The sequence below is a fragment of the Balaenoptera musculus genome, chromosome 2 (assembly GCF_009873245.2).
Source record: "Balaenoptera musculus isolate JJ_BM4_2016_0621 chromosome 2, mBalMus1.pri.v3, whole genome shotgun sequence".
NCBI classification, from domain to species: Eukaryota; Metazoa; Chordata; class Mammalia; order Artiodactyla; family Balaenopteridae; genus Balaenoptera; species Balaenoptera musculus.
This window is the reverse complement of record NC_045786.1, coordinates 36,500,194-36,514,457: the sequence shown is the minus strand read 5'-3', so window position 1 is coordinate 36,514,457 and position 14,264 is coordinate 36,500,194. Positions and strand designations below refer to the sequence as shown.

Genomic DNA, 14,264 nt, shown 5'->3' with positions numbered 1-14,264 from the left:
CTCAGCGTAAACAGCAACACGGACCGGCGGCGCCCAGGCCTCTCTGTCCACTGCTCTCCTGGTCCCCCGCGCCCCCCGGGCTCCCCGACCGCCGGGCCGCGGCACAGGCGCCCCTGCAGGAAGGGGCTCGCGGCGCCCGCCCCCTCCTGGAGTGAGCCCGGCGCCTGCCACGCCAGCCCCTGGGACTTGTGGACACGGTTCCTAGGGGCCCGGCCGGGGCGCAGGGATTATGTCTTCCGGGGGCCGGGGCGCAGGGACATGACTCCTGGGAGCGGGTCCCTCCAGGATTATGGCTCCTCGGGGACCCGGGCACAGGGCGCACGCGCACCCCCGCCCCGGGCCGCCGTCTCCCTGCGCGTTCCGAGACTGGGCGGGGGGGTTCTCTTTTTTTTTAACGTTAAGTATGCACTAATAATTTTTTAAAAATTAAATGTCACGATATGGTGATAGGTATGGCCCTCAAAACACTATTGAGTTATAAATGTATAACTGCAATCTACTGCAAAGTGGTAACACTGCCGCGTACTGTCTCTGTGGCAACTATTTAATTCAGCCAGTGTATCAGGAAAACAGCCATCTACAATTTGTAAACGAATGTGGCTGCATCCCAATGAAACTCTGTATGTAGACACTGATTTGAATTGTATAGTTTCCACAGGCCACAGTATTCTCCTCTTGTTGTTGCTATTGTTTTAAAGCATTTAGAAAAGTGAGAACCATTCTTACTTCATGGCTTACCCAGAAACAGGCAGCTGCGCATAGTTTGCTGACCCCTGCAGTTGAAAAAGAGAAAATGAGCTTTACTCACATTCCTCACAATTGAATCCGGTGGTTTGTTTTTTTCCATTATCTAATGAGGAAAAGCAGCAACCTCAAGTAAAGTAAAAAGAAAGTTACACCTCCAACTGCTAGTTCTTTGAAACTAGGGATAAAATAAACATCTGACAAGTTTAATTTAGAAAAGAAAACAAGCGTAACATTTAAAATGACACATAATAACATGGAATTTTCCTAATTATGAGAGAAAAACTATAATTAATTATATACTAATAAAATTAAAAATATTAACAACATAGGCAATACAGAGAATATGAATTTACAGATAGAGGGGAAAATTTGTGCTTCAACTGTTAAGAGCAACAACCTGGGTTCTGATTTGGATTCTACAGAGAGGCTCTGCACCTTTCACTGCCTTAGAGCTATTTTACAACTCTGTAAGTTGTAGATACCTGATAATACAAATAATTCTTATCTATAGACAAATGCAAATAAATAAATTCTGTTGGGTAGAGGTTCAGCTGACTTCCCTCCTGTGGAAGTCAGTCTTGTGTCCATTTATAAATTCATTTCAACGTTCTTTTACTCCAAATTTGTCCTTGACTTCTCCTTTGAACTGACTGTAACATCTCAGTTCTGAGTTTTTAAAAATGCTTAACATGTGTTCATTTTATATCCATCTGTATGAGAGCCATTTCACTTTGTTGAAAATTATACTTTAACACAACTAAGGGCAATATAGAAAAAAAGAAGATAATTACCTCCAAAACTTTCCTGGGGCACTTTCAAATCTTGAAGAAGCAGAGTCTGTGACACAGAAGGCAGAAGAATCTCTTGTCTATTTTATGCGAAGAGCATTAGCTGACCCCAAACATGGGAGACTGCACCGAGGGCCAGCCAGAGCTAGACGCTAAGCTGGCAACTTCCAAACCCAGCTGGGATTGGAACTGCCAGCAAGTACGTGTTAAAACACCCACGCAGGCCCCACCCACCTCCTGAAGCACAAATCACGGCCCAAATCAGGGGCAGGGCCTGGCCACCTGCTTTTAACAAGCTCCACAGGAAGTTCTAATGAGCACAGGTCTTATTTTACAGATGAAAGAACTAAGGCCTAGAGAAGCTCCTCGACACTGATGGGAGGATAAAACAGCTTCTTCATGTGGCCCAAGTCGGCTTCCTCCTCCTCCCCCGACCCTTCCCATCCCTCATCTAAGTTATCTAGAGCACAGGGCCTTAGAGGTAGAGGAGCCAGGCAGATGTAGAATAGCAATGACACTGCCTCCTAGTGGGCGAGTGTGGCAAACGTCACAGCAAAGGGCCTTGTTGCTGGTTTGGCATTTTGTTAATTTTCTTACCCATTGGTAATTTTAACCCAGCTCTAATTTCTCCCCCCATACAGAAAGCCCACCCCTTTCCTCATCATTGATACCAAAAACCAAGAGGAAAGGCTTCTTTATACGGAGCTGTATTTAGAAGGCAAGAGTATTTGCCGAGAATGCCCGACTCCACACCAAAAAATGGAAAGAAAAAGTTTTAAGAGAAAGCTTTTCCTTACTGTACAATACTAATAAATATAAAGGTAATAATGGAGTTAAAATATTAATAGATGCTATAACTAGTGAGTGAAAAGTTGAAGAACAGGATATTTAGCCTAGAAATACCTCTTTACAACTTACAGTGGAGAAACTTGACAGATGCCCCTTAATCCAAGTGCTCAAAGTAAACATCACTAAAACTCAGCAAGTATTCTGTGCCTCCCAATATGATCCATCAAGTACACAGTATCGCTTCTGTGGGACACATCTTCCTTGACTTATGATGGGGTTATGTTGCAATAAACCCATCGTAAATTGAAAATACCCTAAGTCAAAAATACATTTAATATACAACCTACTGAACATCATAGCTTAGCTGAGGCTATTTTTAATGTGCTAACACATTAGCCTACAGTTAAGCAAAGTCATCTAACACAAAGCCCATTTTATAATAAAGTATTGGGTATCTCACATATTGAACACTGTACTGAAAGTGAAACAATGTTTGTATGGGTACAGAATAGTTACGTGCATTGGGTGTTTACCTTTGAGATCACATAGCTGACTAGGGGCTGTGGCTCACTGCCACCGCCCAGAATCATGAGCCCTACCACGTATTACTAGCCTGGGAAAAGATCAAAATTCCGTATTTGAAGTAACATCCACTGAATACGTATCACTTTCACACCATCCTAAAATCAAAAAATCTTAAATCGAACCATTTTAAGTCAGGGACCATCTGTATTCCTACAGAAAAAAGCTCAATTAAATCTAATTGTGAGCCAACATCAAACCCAAATTGAAGGACATTCTACAAAATCAGCCAATACTTTTCAAAGACAGACATGGAAAGAAAGCTGAAGGACATGAGAACTAGATGTAGTAATTCTGGGATGTATTCTGAACCAGGAAAGAAAACTATGGAAGATATTATTGGGAAAACTGGCAAAATTTTATAATGGACTATGGATTAGGTAACAGTATCATATCAATGTTAGATTTCCCGATTATGATTATTGATCTGCGGTTATGCTTGTTCTTAGCAAACTGACAATAAAATATTTGGAACAAAAGGGCCCATCTCTAACTTGATCCTAATGGATCAGAAAAAAAAAGTGTGTATAGAGACAGAATATAAAGCAATTGGGGCAAAATGTGAGCTGAGGTCGGGTAAGAGTATTTAAAGTTCTTTGTGCTATATATTCTTGCAATTTTTCAAGTTTGAAATTGTATCAAAATTGTTACAATTTTTGTATTGCTACAATACACATTTTTAGGATGTTTGCTGCACATATCTGCCTGACAGAACCAGATGTGCAAGGATCAATGGAGAGCCAGACTGACCTAGGTCCTGCCACTACCTTGCAGAGATCTTGACATGCACACATACACAAAGAGGCCCAGCTCAGCCCAGGACAGTCAAGCAGAGGAGCCTGTGCTGCAAGCTGTCCTCCCACTGCTCAGCAGGGACCAGCCCAACCCAGCACTCTCCACAACACAGAGTTGGACCCACAGCCTCAGCAGCTCCCCAAGCTCAGATCCACCCACCCGGGATCCACCCAGTGGGATCCACCTAGTGAGCTCGGCCTCCCTTGAACTGACACATCCCCTTGTGTTTCACTGATCCTCCCCCACACATCCATTCACACTCAATCTCCTATGCTCCAGGTAATGGCCTCCACACCCATCCTATCTCCCACCCACAGAAAGCCCAACCCTCACACACGTGAGGAGCGTTACCCTTTCAAGATGGGCAGGTTCATTAACCCAAACTGCACGTACTCAGAAGAGGCTGAAGCGCAAACACGCGGGCATACAGGGTGAGGAGGGAAAGGCATCTCCTGACTTTTGTCTGAAGCCAGAGTGCGTGCTCAGGGCCTGTGAGGACCAAGAAGGGTAGAGCTGGCAACCAAAGCAGTGATGCAGGTGTCCAGACTCAGGCCTCCTAATACATCCATAATCTGTATGGGCACTGCCCACAGGCCACTTACAGGTGCGTCACACTGCAGACCGCTCTTCTTCAGGATACTTCTCCCTTGAGAAAGAATTCCTGCCCTTAGCTCCACCGGCACCCAACCCCACAGATGACACATGCACGGTTGTTGTCCGAGGTTTATTGAAAATATTACAGCACAGCAGAAAGATTCAAACGGCTCCACGTGGTGTTTTGAAATTCATCCCAACTGTAGGCTGAGTGACCTGCAGGTTGGACAGACTGCCAAAGTCCTGGAACAATAAAAAGGGGCTTAGTGTGGCTGTACTGGTGAGATCTGTGTCCCGAGCCCCGGCACCACCATTAGGCTATGCTTTTGTCAGCCTCCACAACCTTGGGGTCAGATTGGTGGGACCCTGCAGAAAACCAAGAGAGCCTTCTCCTCCCCACCCCAGAGCAATAAACTCTGTAGGGGGTCTACCTGCGATCTGAAGGATCCTCCACAGTCAGCCATGAAGGAGCTGTCCTGTGCACTTTAAGACATTTAACAGCATCCCTGGACTCTATCCACTAATGTCTGCTAGTATCCCCCAGCTGTGACAACCAAAAATGTGTCCAGCTATTACCAAATGTTCCCTGGGGGTGCAAAATCTGTCCCTTTGAGAATCACTACTCTAAGGCATATACAGTGCCACTTCATTTCCAGGACCAGCCCTCAGGTAGGAGGCATCACTTATGCAATCAACATTTGTGAAGGGCCCGGGTAGACTAGTGGTAGGACAAGGTCAGGGCCTGCCTTTAAGGTGGCTCAATCTAAGTGCAAAGAACCCAAGAGCATATGTAGAGCTGATTCACTTTGTTATAAAGCAGAAACTAACACACTATTGTAAAGCAATTATACTCCAATAAAGATGTTTAAAAAAAAAAAAAAAAAGAACCCAAGGGCCCACCATATAACCAGAACTTAATTCCTCATTTTATCCTCAAAAACCAATTTTACAGTTGAAACTAAAAAGATGCATTCCAGAGTAGTATTTCAGGAGAAAATGATCTGTAGCAGGCTTTAGCTGTACTGGTTATGTTTTTCTGAGACTAGGGGGTAGTATATGGGAGTTCACTCTATTCATTATCTTTTTGAACGTCTTAGACGTTTCATGATCATAAAAAGGAAAAATAAATTTGCTCTAAATCACCAACTGCCTCCTGGACTTTGAAGCTCATGCTTTCACCAAACTGCTAAAGTACTAAGATATGTCACAGAAGACACACTTATCAAATTGTATTGAAGATAGCTGAACTACCGAAGTAGTCCCCAGTTAGCAACTGGAAATGAGACCACAGCTCATTTGAGTGGTTAGCATACAGACACAGAAGTACGCAGGCAGACTGAAAAGAGAACTAGGGATGGGACCAAGGGGGTAAATGTGAGAAGCCAGCCACAAAATCGAGAAGAGAACAGAAGGAACTGAGAGACGGAGTGCTCTGGAAGTCCTGGGAGAACAGCCACTGGATTTGGGAGTTGTCCTCGTGTGGAGGGCAAACTGAACCTTCAATTACTAGCTAAACCCACTATGGAGGCAGTCTAGGTTAGTGGTTAGAAGGGTGGATGGATTCCTATCCCTGCCACCTACTAGCCTTGAAGTTACCATTTCATCATCTATAAAATGTAAATAACAGGATGTGCCTCATAGGACATACTGAGGAAAAGGGAAACACCATATAGAAACGTTGAGATTACCCAATATATTTTAATGACTCAGTAAGTGTTACCTAGAGGTATTACCCATAGTATAGTATAAAGCTACTGATGGTTGGTGACCAGGGAAGCCCTACTTTAGGAATTCAGCAAACACTTACCAAGAGCTTCAGCATTTCCTTAGTGTCAGGATCTACTTCAATGATTTCCTGATCCAGGGCTGAGACCTAGAAGGAACAAGGCAGGCCCCAAATAGCAATGAGGTATCTCTCACCTTCCCTGCCTTTTCTCCAAGATTCTTAAATGAGGGACAAAAAAAGGGGGTGGGGGGCGGGGATGGGTGGCATAGAGAGGATACAATAGGATCCCACGAATTCAGTATTTAGATAACCTTAAGATTGGGTTTATACTTCAGGAATACTATGCTAGGGCAAATAATCTAAGTCACCGAACAAACATCGTTAAAAGGCTCTCATGTATAAAACAGAATGGACTTACATGATCCCAACAGGTTAGAACAGAAGCTAACATACAGGCAGGTAGATTATGGGCACCTACAGCTGGTCAAGGGGTATATGGAGACTCAGCTGAGGTCTCTTTGAAAACCAGGTACCTGAAACCGTTCTCAGAAACCTGCTTTATCTTTCAGGATGAACAAGAGGTCCAGAATAAGACCCAGAAAGTTTACCTCAGGCACGTAATTATCTCTCCTCTCTCTCTCCTCCTCCTGCAGCTTGATGGAGATACCTCTCACTGGGCCTCTCTGAATCCGCTTCATCAGATGTGTGACATAGCTACAAAGTACAAATGCCCAAGAACACACACTGGCTCCCACTGGTACCCAGAACGTCTGGATGTGTATGTGGGAGTTTTAGTTCTCTTCCCGCAGTGAGAAGGGAGAGGATTCACCACCTTGGAGGCCCTGACTCTGAACCTCCTACACACACAAAACCTCCACACGCAGCTCCGCTTACCTAGGCATGCCTGTCCCTTTGGTGTCGCACATCCTCTCTATTCAAATTCGCTTTCAAAGCTATCAAGTATTCCCAACAAACCTTCACGACCCCTCCTCCCAGCCTTCATTTTCTTTCTTTCGAATTCCAATTTACATAAGTTAGCATTAAATCACGTACGCCCTTACTTAACGTTAGTCTTCCAGAAGTCGACTGTGGCTAACCTCGTCCAAGCGCCACCGCCAGTCAAACCGCCAAATACAACGCGAACATAAGACAACCCCACCAAGAAACCCGGCAAAGGCACACCTGCAGCGCTCTTCTCGGAGCAGCGGGAGACTCGTGCTAACCCAGCTCCCACGACCCACCCGCAGGGCCACGGCTCTCCGTCTCCCAGCAGGCCCTGGAGGCCAAGCGCCGACTGAACTCACCCTGCGATCTTGTTGCGGAGCTTCTTGCTGGGAATGATGGCGATCTCCTCGCACACGCGCTTGTTGGTGTGGAAGTCGTTGCCCAGGCGTGTGTAGTACTTCTCAATGATGACCCGGGCCGCCTTCTTCACGGTTTTGGTGCGAACGCGGCCCTGCGGGTGGAGAACACATGGTCACTCGCAACTCAGGAACCCCCTCCGGGGAACAGCGAGGCGTCACGCCCTGACCGGAGCGGGGTTCGTGGGCTGGGTCTGAGCCCAGGAGGGGAGAAGGCCGGCCGGGCAGTGCTGGAGCGCGGGGTCAACGCGGAAGCCAGCGGCCCACGGAGGCTTCGGCCTCACAGGGTACTGCGCCCCTCCTCGCGGGCTGGGGGCCGCGCAAAGCGGCGGATGGAGAACGATTGTCAGGGGTACCAGCTTGGAGACAAAAACACCTACCATGTCGGCGGGTCCTTGGTAAAAGGAAACAGGAAACAAAAGAGAGGCCTATAAAGCGCAGGCCAGAAAGCCGCTTCCGCCTAGTTTGAGATGCGCTGAGCCCACTGTAGCGCAGCACAGCGACCCCTAGCGGGGCGGGGCGGAATGGAACGGAAGTATGGATGGCCAATCGCCACCCAGTGGGCGTGGCGAGTGGCTGACCGGCCCCGCCCTGCCTCACCTAGGGTGGTCTTACGCAGGTCTCTCTAGACCCTTCTTCAGTGGTTAGGTCGCCCATTAAGTGCCCTAGACTAAGAGCGGTGCATCTCTCCCACACATGCTGGGGAGAGGGATGAAGGCTTAAGAGCCATCGGGAAGGGGGGAGCGCGGAAAAGTGAGGAAGTAGGGGATGGCACCGTGCACAGGATCCCCACCCAATCCCATAGGTCACAGACTTGTGTCTAGCCTGGTGGAGACACAGGTACAACTGGGAGAGAATTATCTCACTTCTTCAGTCTTTGCTCAAACATCACCTTATCAGAGGAGCTTTCCCTCCAATTTATACAAAGTAACACTGCTATCCTTTTATCATTTTTTTAGCATTGCTATCCTTTTAAAGTTGCTCTAGTATTTCTTAGCACGTCACAGTGACTTGTCTCAATTTTCTCAGCTAGGGATGAGTTCCATGACAGTATGGCTGTTTTGCCTTGAACAGTGCCCAGCACAAAGCAAGTTCTCAAATGTTTAAGTGAAAGGCCCAGTTCACCTGTAGTGCTCCCAGCTGAGGCACTCTCTCTCCGACCACCACCGTCTTAAGGCTGTTCCTGCTGTACCCATCCACAAACCAGGTCCTTCTGAGGCCACCAGCACAGGCTACCCCTGGTGGCCTCATTAGCCTCGGGAGTGCCCTGCTCCGTATCTCCAACTTTGCTTAAGTGGGTTCCAGGCCCCCACCTGACTTAAAGACTGGGCTGCCCAGTTTGGATGAGTTAAGGGGCACCAGGCTGTGCTTCATCCCCCAACTCAACTCCTGGTCACCTTGGACAGTCCAGTCAGTCTCTGAACTGACTGAGAATGGAAGGCTGAAGGACAGGAAGCCTTTGCCCTGAAAGTAGCACCTGGACAAGAGAGGGACCGAAGGGGAGAAGAGATGACTCTCTCAATAGGATAGGACAGACCAGGACACCAAAAGGGAGAGTCAAGACTCTGCTTCAAGAGAGATGCAGTTTACTTTACCAGCAGGCTTCAAACTATGCTGCTGCCAGTCAGGCCTCAAGGGAAAGATGAGGCCTCTCATTCTTGGCTGAAGGGACTCCCCACCCCCTATGATAGTGACTTCTTGCACCTCTCACGGAACGGATGCTTCAGTGTACAGGGCTCCCTCCACTGCAGACTAAAATGGAATCTTCCAAAGATCACTCCAGCAGCTGGGCCCAGGCACAACCTACCTGAAAAAATCAGCAGCAGACCCTTTCACAAATCCTGGGATCCTGCCTGTGAGAAAGAGTCCAGATGACAGTCCTGAAGAACAGCAAAAATTTACTCCCACTCAGTAAAGAACTGGGTCAGCACAGGTGACTCCAAGAGATAGGAAGCCTCCCAAGAAGAATCAGCTCTGAGGCTTACAGGAGAAGCTGAGAACAAGTGGCTCGTGCCGACCTCTGGGGAGCTATGCCTCCAGTTCCTCCAAGCTGAGTCTAGGATTGTAAGAGGAGCCCCAAGAAGTTTATTTGTGAGGGCTTTTTACATACCTGGACTAGAGGTACCCACTTACCAGAGAGGCACCTCCGAGGTGCATTTGACCACGGAAGTGACCAAGAAGGACTTACAGGGGCAAGTCCCCACATGGCCCCACTATCAACCTGGGCTGGAATCTCATCACAGAAGATCCAAGGAAATGTGGGTTTTTACTCTGGAATCTTGGTGTCCCACTGCCCCCTTTTTCCCACAGCTCAGACACAGAGACAAAACCAGAACTCTGCTGCAACGTGTTTATTATGTGCCAAAAAAACTACACCACAGCTTACTCCACACATCTGTAGGAGAGTGCAGTCTTGCCTGCATATACTACAATGAGGTAGAGACTTCACACACAGCTTCACAAAACCCACAGAGTAGCTGGGATATGCAACAATGCAACGTCAGCTCAGCAGGAGGGAGGAGGGGGGGGGTTATGACACTGGTTCTTTGGCACACAGCTTCCCAAAGAGGGGCAAGTCGTTTTTTTTTTTAAAAAAAAAAAAAAAAAAAGAAAAGAAAAAGTCAAGTTTTCAAATTCCAGTAGCATTTCGTCAACTGCAACTGTTGCTTCATACATTTCTCAAATGAAAGAAATAAGGGAAGGGTACTTGTCCCCTCTGAGAGAAAGGGCTCCTGTGAGCCTTCATCTGCCCCCACCAAAAAGCAGCCCTTTTTAGCTCAGTTACAAAAGAAAAAAGTCCTGTGACTTTGTGATTAAAAACTTCTATCAACCCTCCCCCCCCACATAAGTGCAACTTAAGAAGGTGCAATAAACCATTTAAAACTATATACAGCAGCCACTCAAACACCGTTTATCCGGTCCAGTTTCAAATCCAAAAACAATTTTTTTTTCTTGGTTGCAAATGCCTTGATTTGCAACTGTGAGAAACAGTGACCAGCAGTCCCCAGACACAAATTTGCTATAATGTTAAAAGCTGCCAGGAAAGAAAAAAAAATCTCTTGTTCCAAACGACTTAAAAACTGTTTTAAGGAGTGTAAAAAGGAACCGGTAAAAACCCTCGAGCGTAAAATATGAAATATGATTTTGGTTTAAATGAAGAGCAAAGTCTCCTTGTTGTTTACAGTAAAAAACACCAGCTGAACACTCAGTTTATGCCGTTCAGGTGGGGGTTAAATAAATGGAAAGGCACTGTATGGCAACTGCAAGAATGAAACCAATGAGACCTGCACATCATCACCATCAGTATTGCAAGGAATGTAAAAAAGCGCTTTTAATAAATAAACCTAAATGTAGGCATCGTGTCAATACCTTCTAGACACGTAGTTCTTTTTTGCTTTTCATCGGCAAAATGAGGAACTAAAATCTGGGAAAACTACAGAGTCGCTTGGAGGGTGAGCCTGAGGGTCCTTGCCCTGGCACACCCCCTGAAAACAAAACCCGACAAAACTCATTGTGCATTAATTAGTGCAGAAACAAAGACAGATTCAGCAAGTGCAAAGGTGACTACGATTTTCCCTTGTCCTCGGGAAGCCAGCTCCCTGGTGGCCAGTGGCAGGGTGGTACAGGCTACTGCCTGACCTGCCAGCCTCAGGCGCCACAGGCCACTGGGCAAGGCCAGCTCCTCTAGCTGGAATCTCGGTTCTTCTGGTTCCGCATCAGGGGGCTGTGGTGGCGCAGGCCCTCCATGCTGTGCCGCCAGTGCCAGCAGCTCCGGCAGAAGTACTTGAAGCACACCTGGGTGGAGTGGAGAAAAACAGAGAGAAGCCAGGCCTGTGTCAGCACCAGCCAGGGGGGCAGCTGCATGAGCTGCCTGCTCTGCCCGAGAGGGAGTGGGGGATTCCCGATGGCCTCTGTGGGGTTAGAAGAGATGGTCCTGGGGATCCCTCTCATCCCCAACAGAGGCCTGACCAAACCATGGCAAATCCACTGCCTGTTTCTAAGGGTGCCCAGACTTAATCCAGCATGCTGGGCTCCTATTGTGTAGAGACCGTGCCAGCTTCCCTCATCTCCTCTTAGCACCACAGCTGCTCTTCCAGTCCCCTGCCCTTCCCACCTCCTATGGAGCAGCTGTAGCACACGCCTGCTAACATGGAGAACACTTAAAGACAGTGACTCCGGATCCTAATGCCGGGCAGCACGGCTTCCTCGTCACACTAAGTGAGGAGAGGTCACTGGGCACTACACCTCAGTCCCAGGCCCACACTCCCGCTGGCTGTGTAAGCCCAGGCAAGCCACTAACTTCTGAGCAATTATCTAAAAATGGGGATCATCTGTGGAAGATACACACACACAAAAGCCTGCTAGAAAAGGCTATTCAGAGATACTTATTCTCAGGCTTTACCCAGCAACCCAAACTTACTTCACATCCTCATTTTGCAGCCTCAGTTTAACTACTGTCTACCCAGAGACTCAAAACCTGAGTGACAGCACCACTGCAAAATTAACTAATTATGGATGCACTGCTAGTATTCGAACACGTCCCAAACTTGTCTTGTTGCCAGCAACACTGGCACTACTTGGAAACTTGTCAGAAACAAGGCATCTCAGGCCACACTCCAAACCTACTGAATCAGAATCCGCATTTACACAATATCCTTAGGTGATGCATATACAGACTATGAGAAGCACTGCCCAAATACATCCAGATCTGTGCTCCACCACCCAGAAACATTCAACAACAACTGCCATGCTGCTTTCTGCCTGCTTCTGACAACTGGGTACAAACCAGGTACAAATATCAAAACAGTCCAGAGATTCGGAAGTAAATAAAGCAAGCTTCTATGCATAGGGGAAAATCAATCTAGAAGGCCTTAGACTTAGAATAACCGTGCCTGGCTCATAAGTACTGCTGACCACACCCAGCAGGTTCCTATCATCCTCAAAAACCACCACTACCAATAGTGCCACACTGAAAACCAACATCCCAGGCAAGGAGAAGGCCAAAGTATCAAGACTCAACGAGCTTTCCCAACAGTTTTGGGTCAAGTGTGTCTCTGGTCTGACCATCAGCAAACATTACTGCTGCCTCTTCTATGCTCTTAAGACAACCGCGAGGTACCTGCGAACTCCAACATTCCATGTGACAAACGAGACATGACAATCTTTAATTGAGGGCGGGGATTTTATAAACATCTCAAGTGCCCAGGGGACTCACCTGATCTCGACAGAAGAAAGGACCAGGCTGAGAACTGCAGATATGACACAGAGAATCTTCTAAGTAGGGGTCAATCTGAACCTGCACAAAGCAAAATAGGATAATGAAGTGGCTGCTTCTCACCAGGAAGCCAAATGGGCCAGAAGAGAAGGGCACGTTATGGGCCATCCACATGAATACAGGAGTTTCCTGTTGTAAGGGGGCCCAGAGAGAACTACAGGCAGAGAGTACAGAGATCCCTGATGGCAGGTGCCCAAACTGCAGAAGCTGCCAGGCTGGCTCTACAGAGTGTGTGCGACCACACACACTACTGCCTGGTCTTCACGGCAAACCGGACCATGGCACTCTATCATCAACAAGTAAGCAATCAGAAAATGCAGGTCAGGCTGGAGAATAGAAGTCAGGCTGCCTCACAAAGCTGGCCAAATAACACAACACAGGAAGGCACCCCACATGTTGAGGAGGCTCAACAGTCCCAAGCTCCCATCCCCCCGAGTCGACCAAGACCAGGCCCCCTCCCAAACCCAAACCTCAAGTGTGTCCTCGGAAGCTTAGCTCATTCCCCTGAGCATATCCAGCACAGGGACAGCTTCCGTCTCAGGCCTGCCCTGGGTAGTGGCTGGCCCAGACCCCTCTCAGATGGCCCAGAGTGAGGGTACAGACCAGCCCACTCACCTTCTTGGTGAACTTGGTGGTTTTGATCTCCACAAAAGCAGCACTGACTGCCTTCAGGTAACTACGTTGGTTATTGAAAGTCACGCGACCAGACCCTAGGAAAAACAGGAAAAGTTACCTTCCAGCCAAATTCTCCCAAACGCCACTTGTCAACACTCAGGAAACCCTGTTCCTAGATCAGTGCTGTGCTGTCCAATAGAAATATAATGTGGGCTACTTATGTAATTTTAAGTTTTCTAGTAGACGCATCTAATGAATGTAGTGGAATGAAGAAGAAAAATGTAATTTTAATTAATTTATTTTCTTTACCCCAATATATCCAAAATATTATCATTTCAACATGTGGCATTAGGCACATTTCAAGTACTCAGAGTCACATTTAGCTGGTGGCACTGTATCAGACAGCGTAGCTGTAGACCATGACGGCACAACCCCCTCAGGAATGGGGGGAGGACTTGCTGACCACAAGGTGGAGGGAAGAGACTCCTCTGTGTAGGCAGATGCACAGGCATGGTTACAAGGGTTCAGAGTGGAAAGCAAGATGCAGATAGAACATTTCTTTGAAGGCAGGCCCAGCAGTCAAGGCCCTCCTGGCCTGGAGGTACTCCAGAGCCTAGCAGGGGAGCCGGAAGCAGCCTCATCCTGCCAAATGCCGCCTCTGCCCCTGCACCCTCTGAAGTCCCTGTTCTCAATCTGCAGTACGGCACTGAAAGGCACATGATGCTCCTTCCTGACCAGATTCTGTGTGGGTGGGCAGACGAAGCATGTGGGAAGGTGGGTTAGCCATGTGTTGATCAGGAAGTTGAGGCTCTGCTCCACCTCCAAACCCCACCACTGAGATTATTCTGCCACGACTGGGAAACTGCCCTCCTTTCCCAGTGGGGCTGACCAAAACCCAGTGGTTAGGCCCCCAGACTCCCCTACACTAGGACAGCATAGGCCATGACCATACTCTGTTGGCTGAGTCACCCAGAGTCTTCCTTCAGCCTCAC

The 14,264-nt window shown here is 47.6% G+C and overlaps 2 protein-coding genes across 7 annotated transcripts in view; both read right to left on the bottom strand.

Moving 5' to 3' along the window:
• Window positions 1–4,410: 4,410 nt before the first annotated feature.
• RPS17 (ribosomal protein S17) lies at window positions 4,411–7,894 on the bottom strand. Its single transcript, XM_036844502.1, has 5 exons — window positions 7,763–7,894; window positions 7,326–7,477; window positions 6,630–6,735; window positions 6,103–6,168; window positions 4,411–4,538 (listed from the first exon to the last, which is right to left on the bottom strand). Exons 1-5 carry the CDS (start codon window positions 7,763–7,765, stop codon window positions 4,458–4,460), a joined length of 408 nt encoding a protein of 135 aa, XP_036700397.1. The 5' UTR covers window positions 7,766–7,894; the 3' UTR covers window positions 4,411–4,457.
• A 2,083-nt stretch (window positions 7,895–9,977) lies between these two features.
• Window positions 9,978–14,264, bottom strand: part of CPEB1 (cytoplasmic polyadenylation element binding protein 1) — a 95,530-nt gene continuing 91,243 nt past the window's right edge. For all 6 annotated transcript variants that reach the window (XM_036844870.1, XM_036844871.1, XM_036844872.1 and 3 more), the window contains 3 exons: window positions 13,273–13,367; window positions 12,598–12,678; window positions 9,978–11,177 (listed from right to left, as the gene is read on the bottom strand). In XM_036844870.1, the coding sequence (XP_036700765.1) occupies window positions 11,067–11,177; window positions 12,598–12,678; window positions 13,273–13,367 (287 nt within the window). In that variant the 3' untranslated portion in view covers window positions 9,978–11,066. The remainder of the gene's footprint in view (window positions 11,178–12,597; window positions 12,679–13,272; window positions 13,368–14,264) is intronic.

Coding starts and splice junctions, on each gene's coding strand:
- RPS17 (XM_036844502.1), bottom strand. Junction 6,736..7,325: donor CTCCGCAACAAGATCGCAGG/GTGAGTTCAGTC, acceptor TGTACTTTGTAG/CTATGTCACACATCTGATGA. Junction 4,539..6,102: donor AGGAAATGCTGAAGCTCTTG/GTAAGTGTTTGC, acceptor TTATTGTTCCAG/GACTTTGGCAGTCTGTCCAA.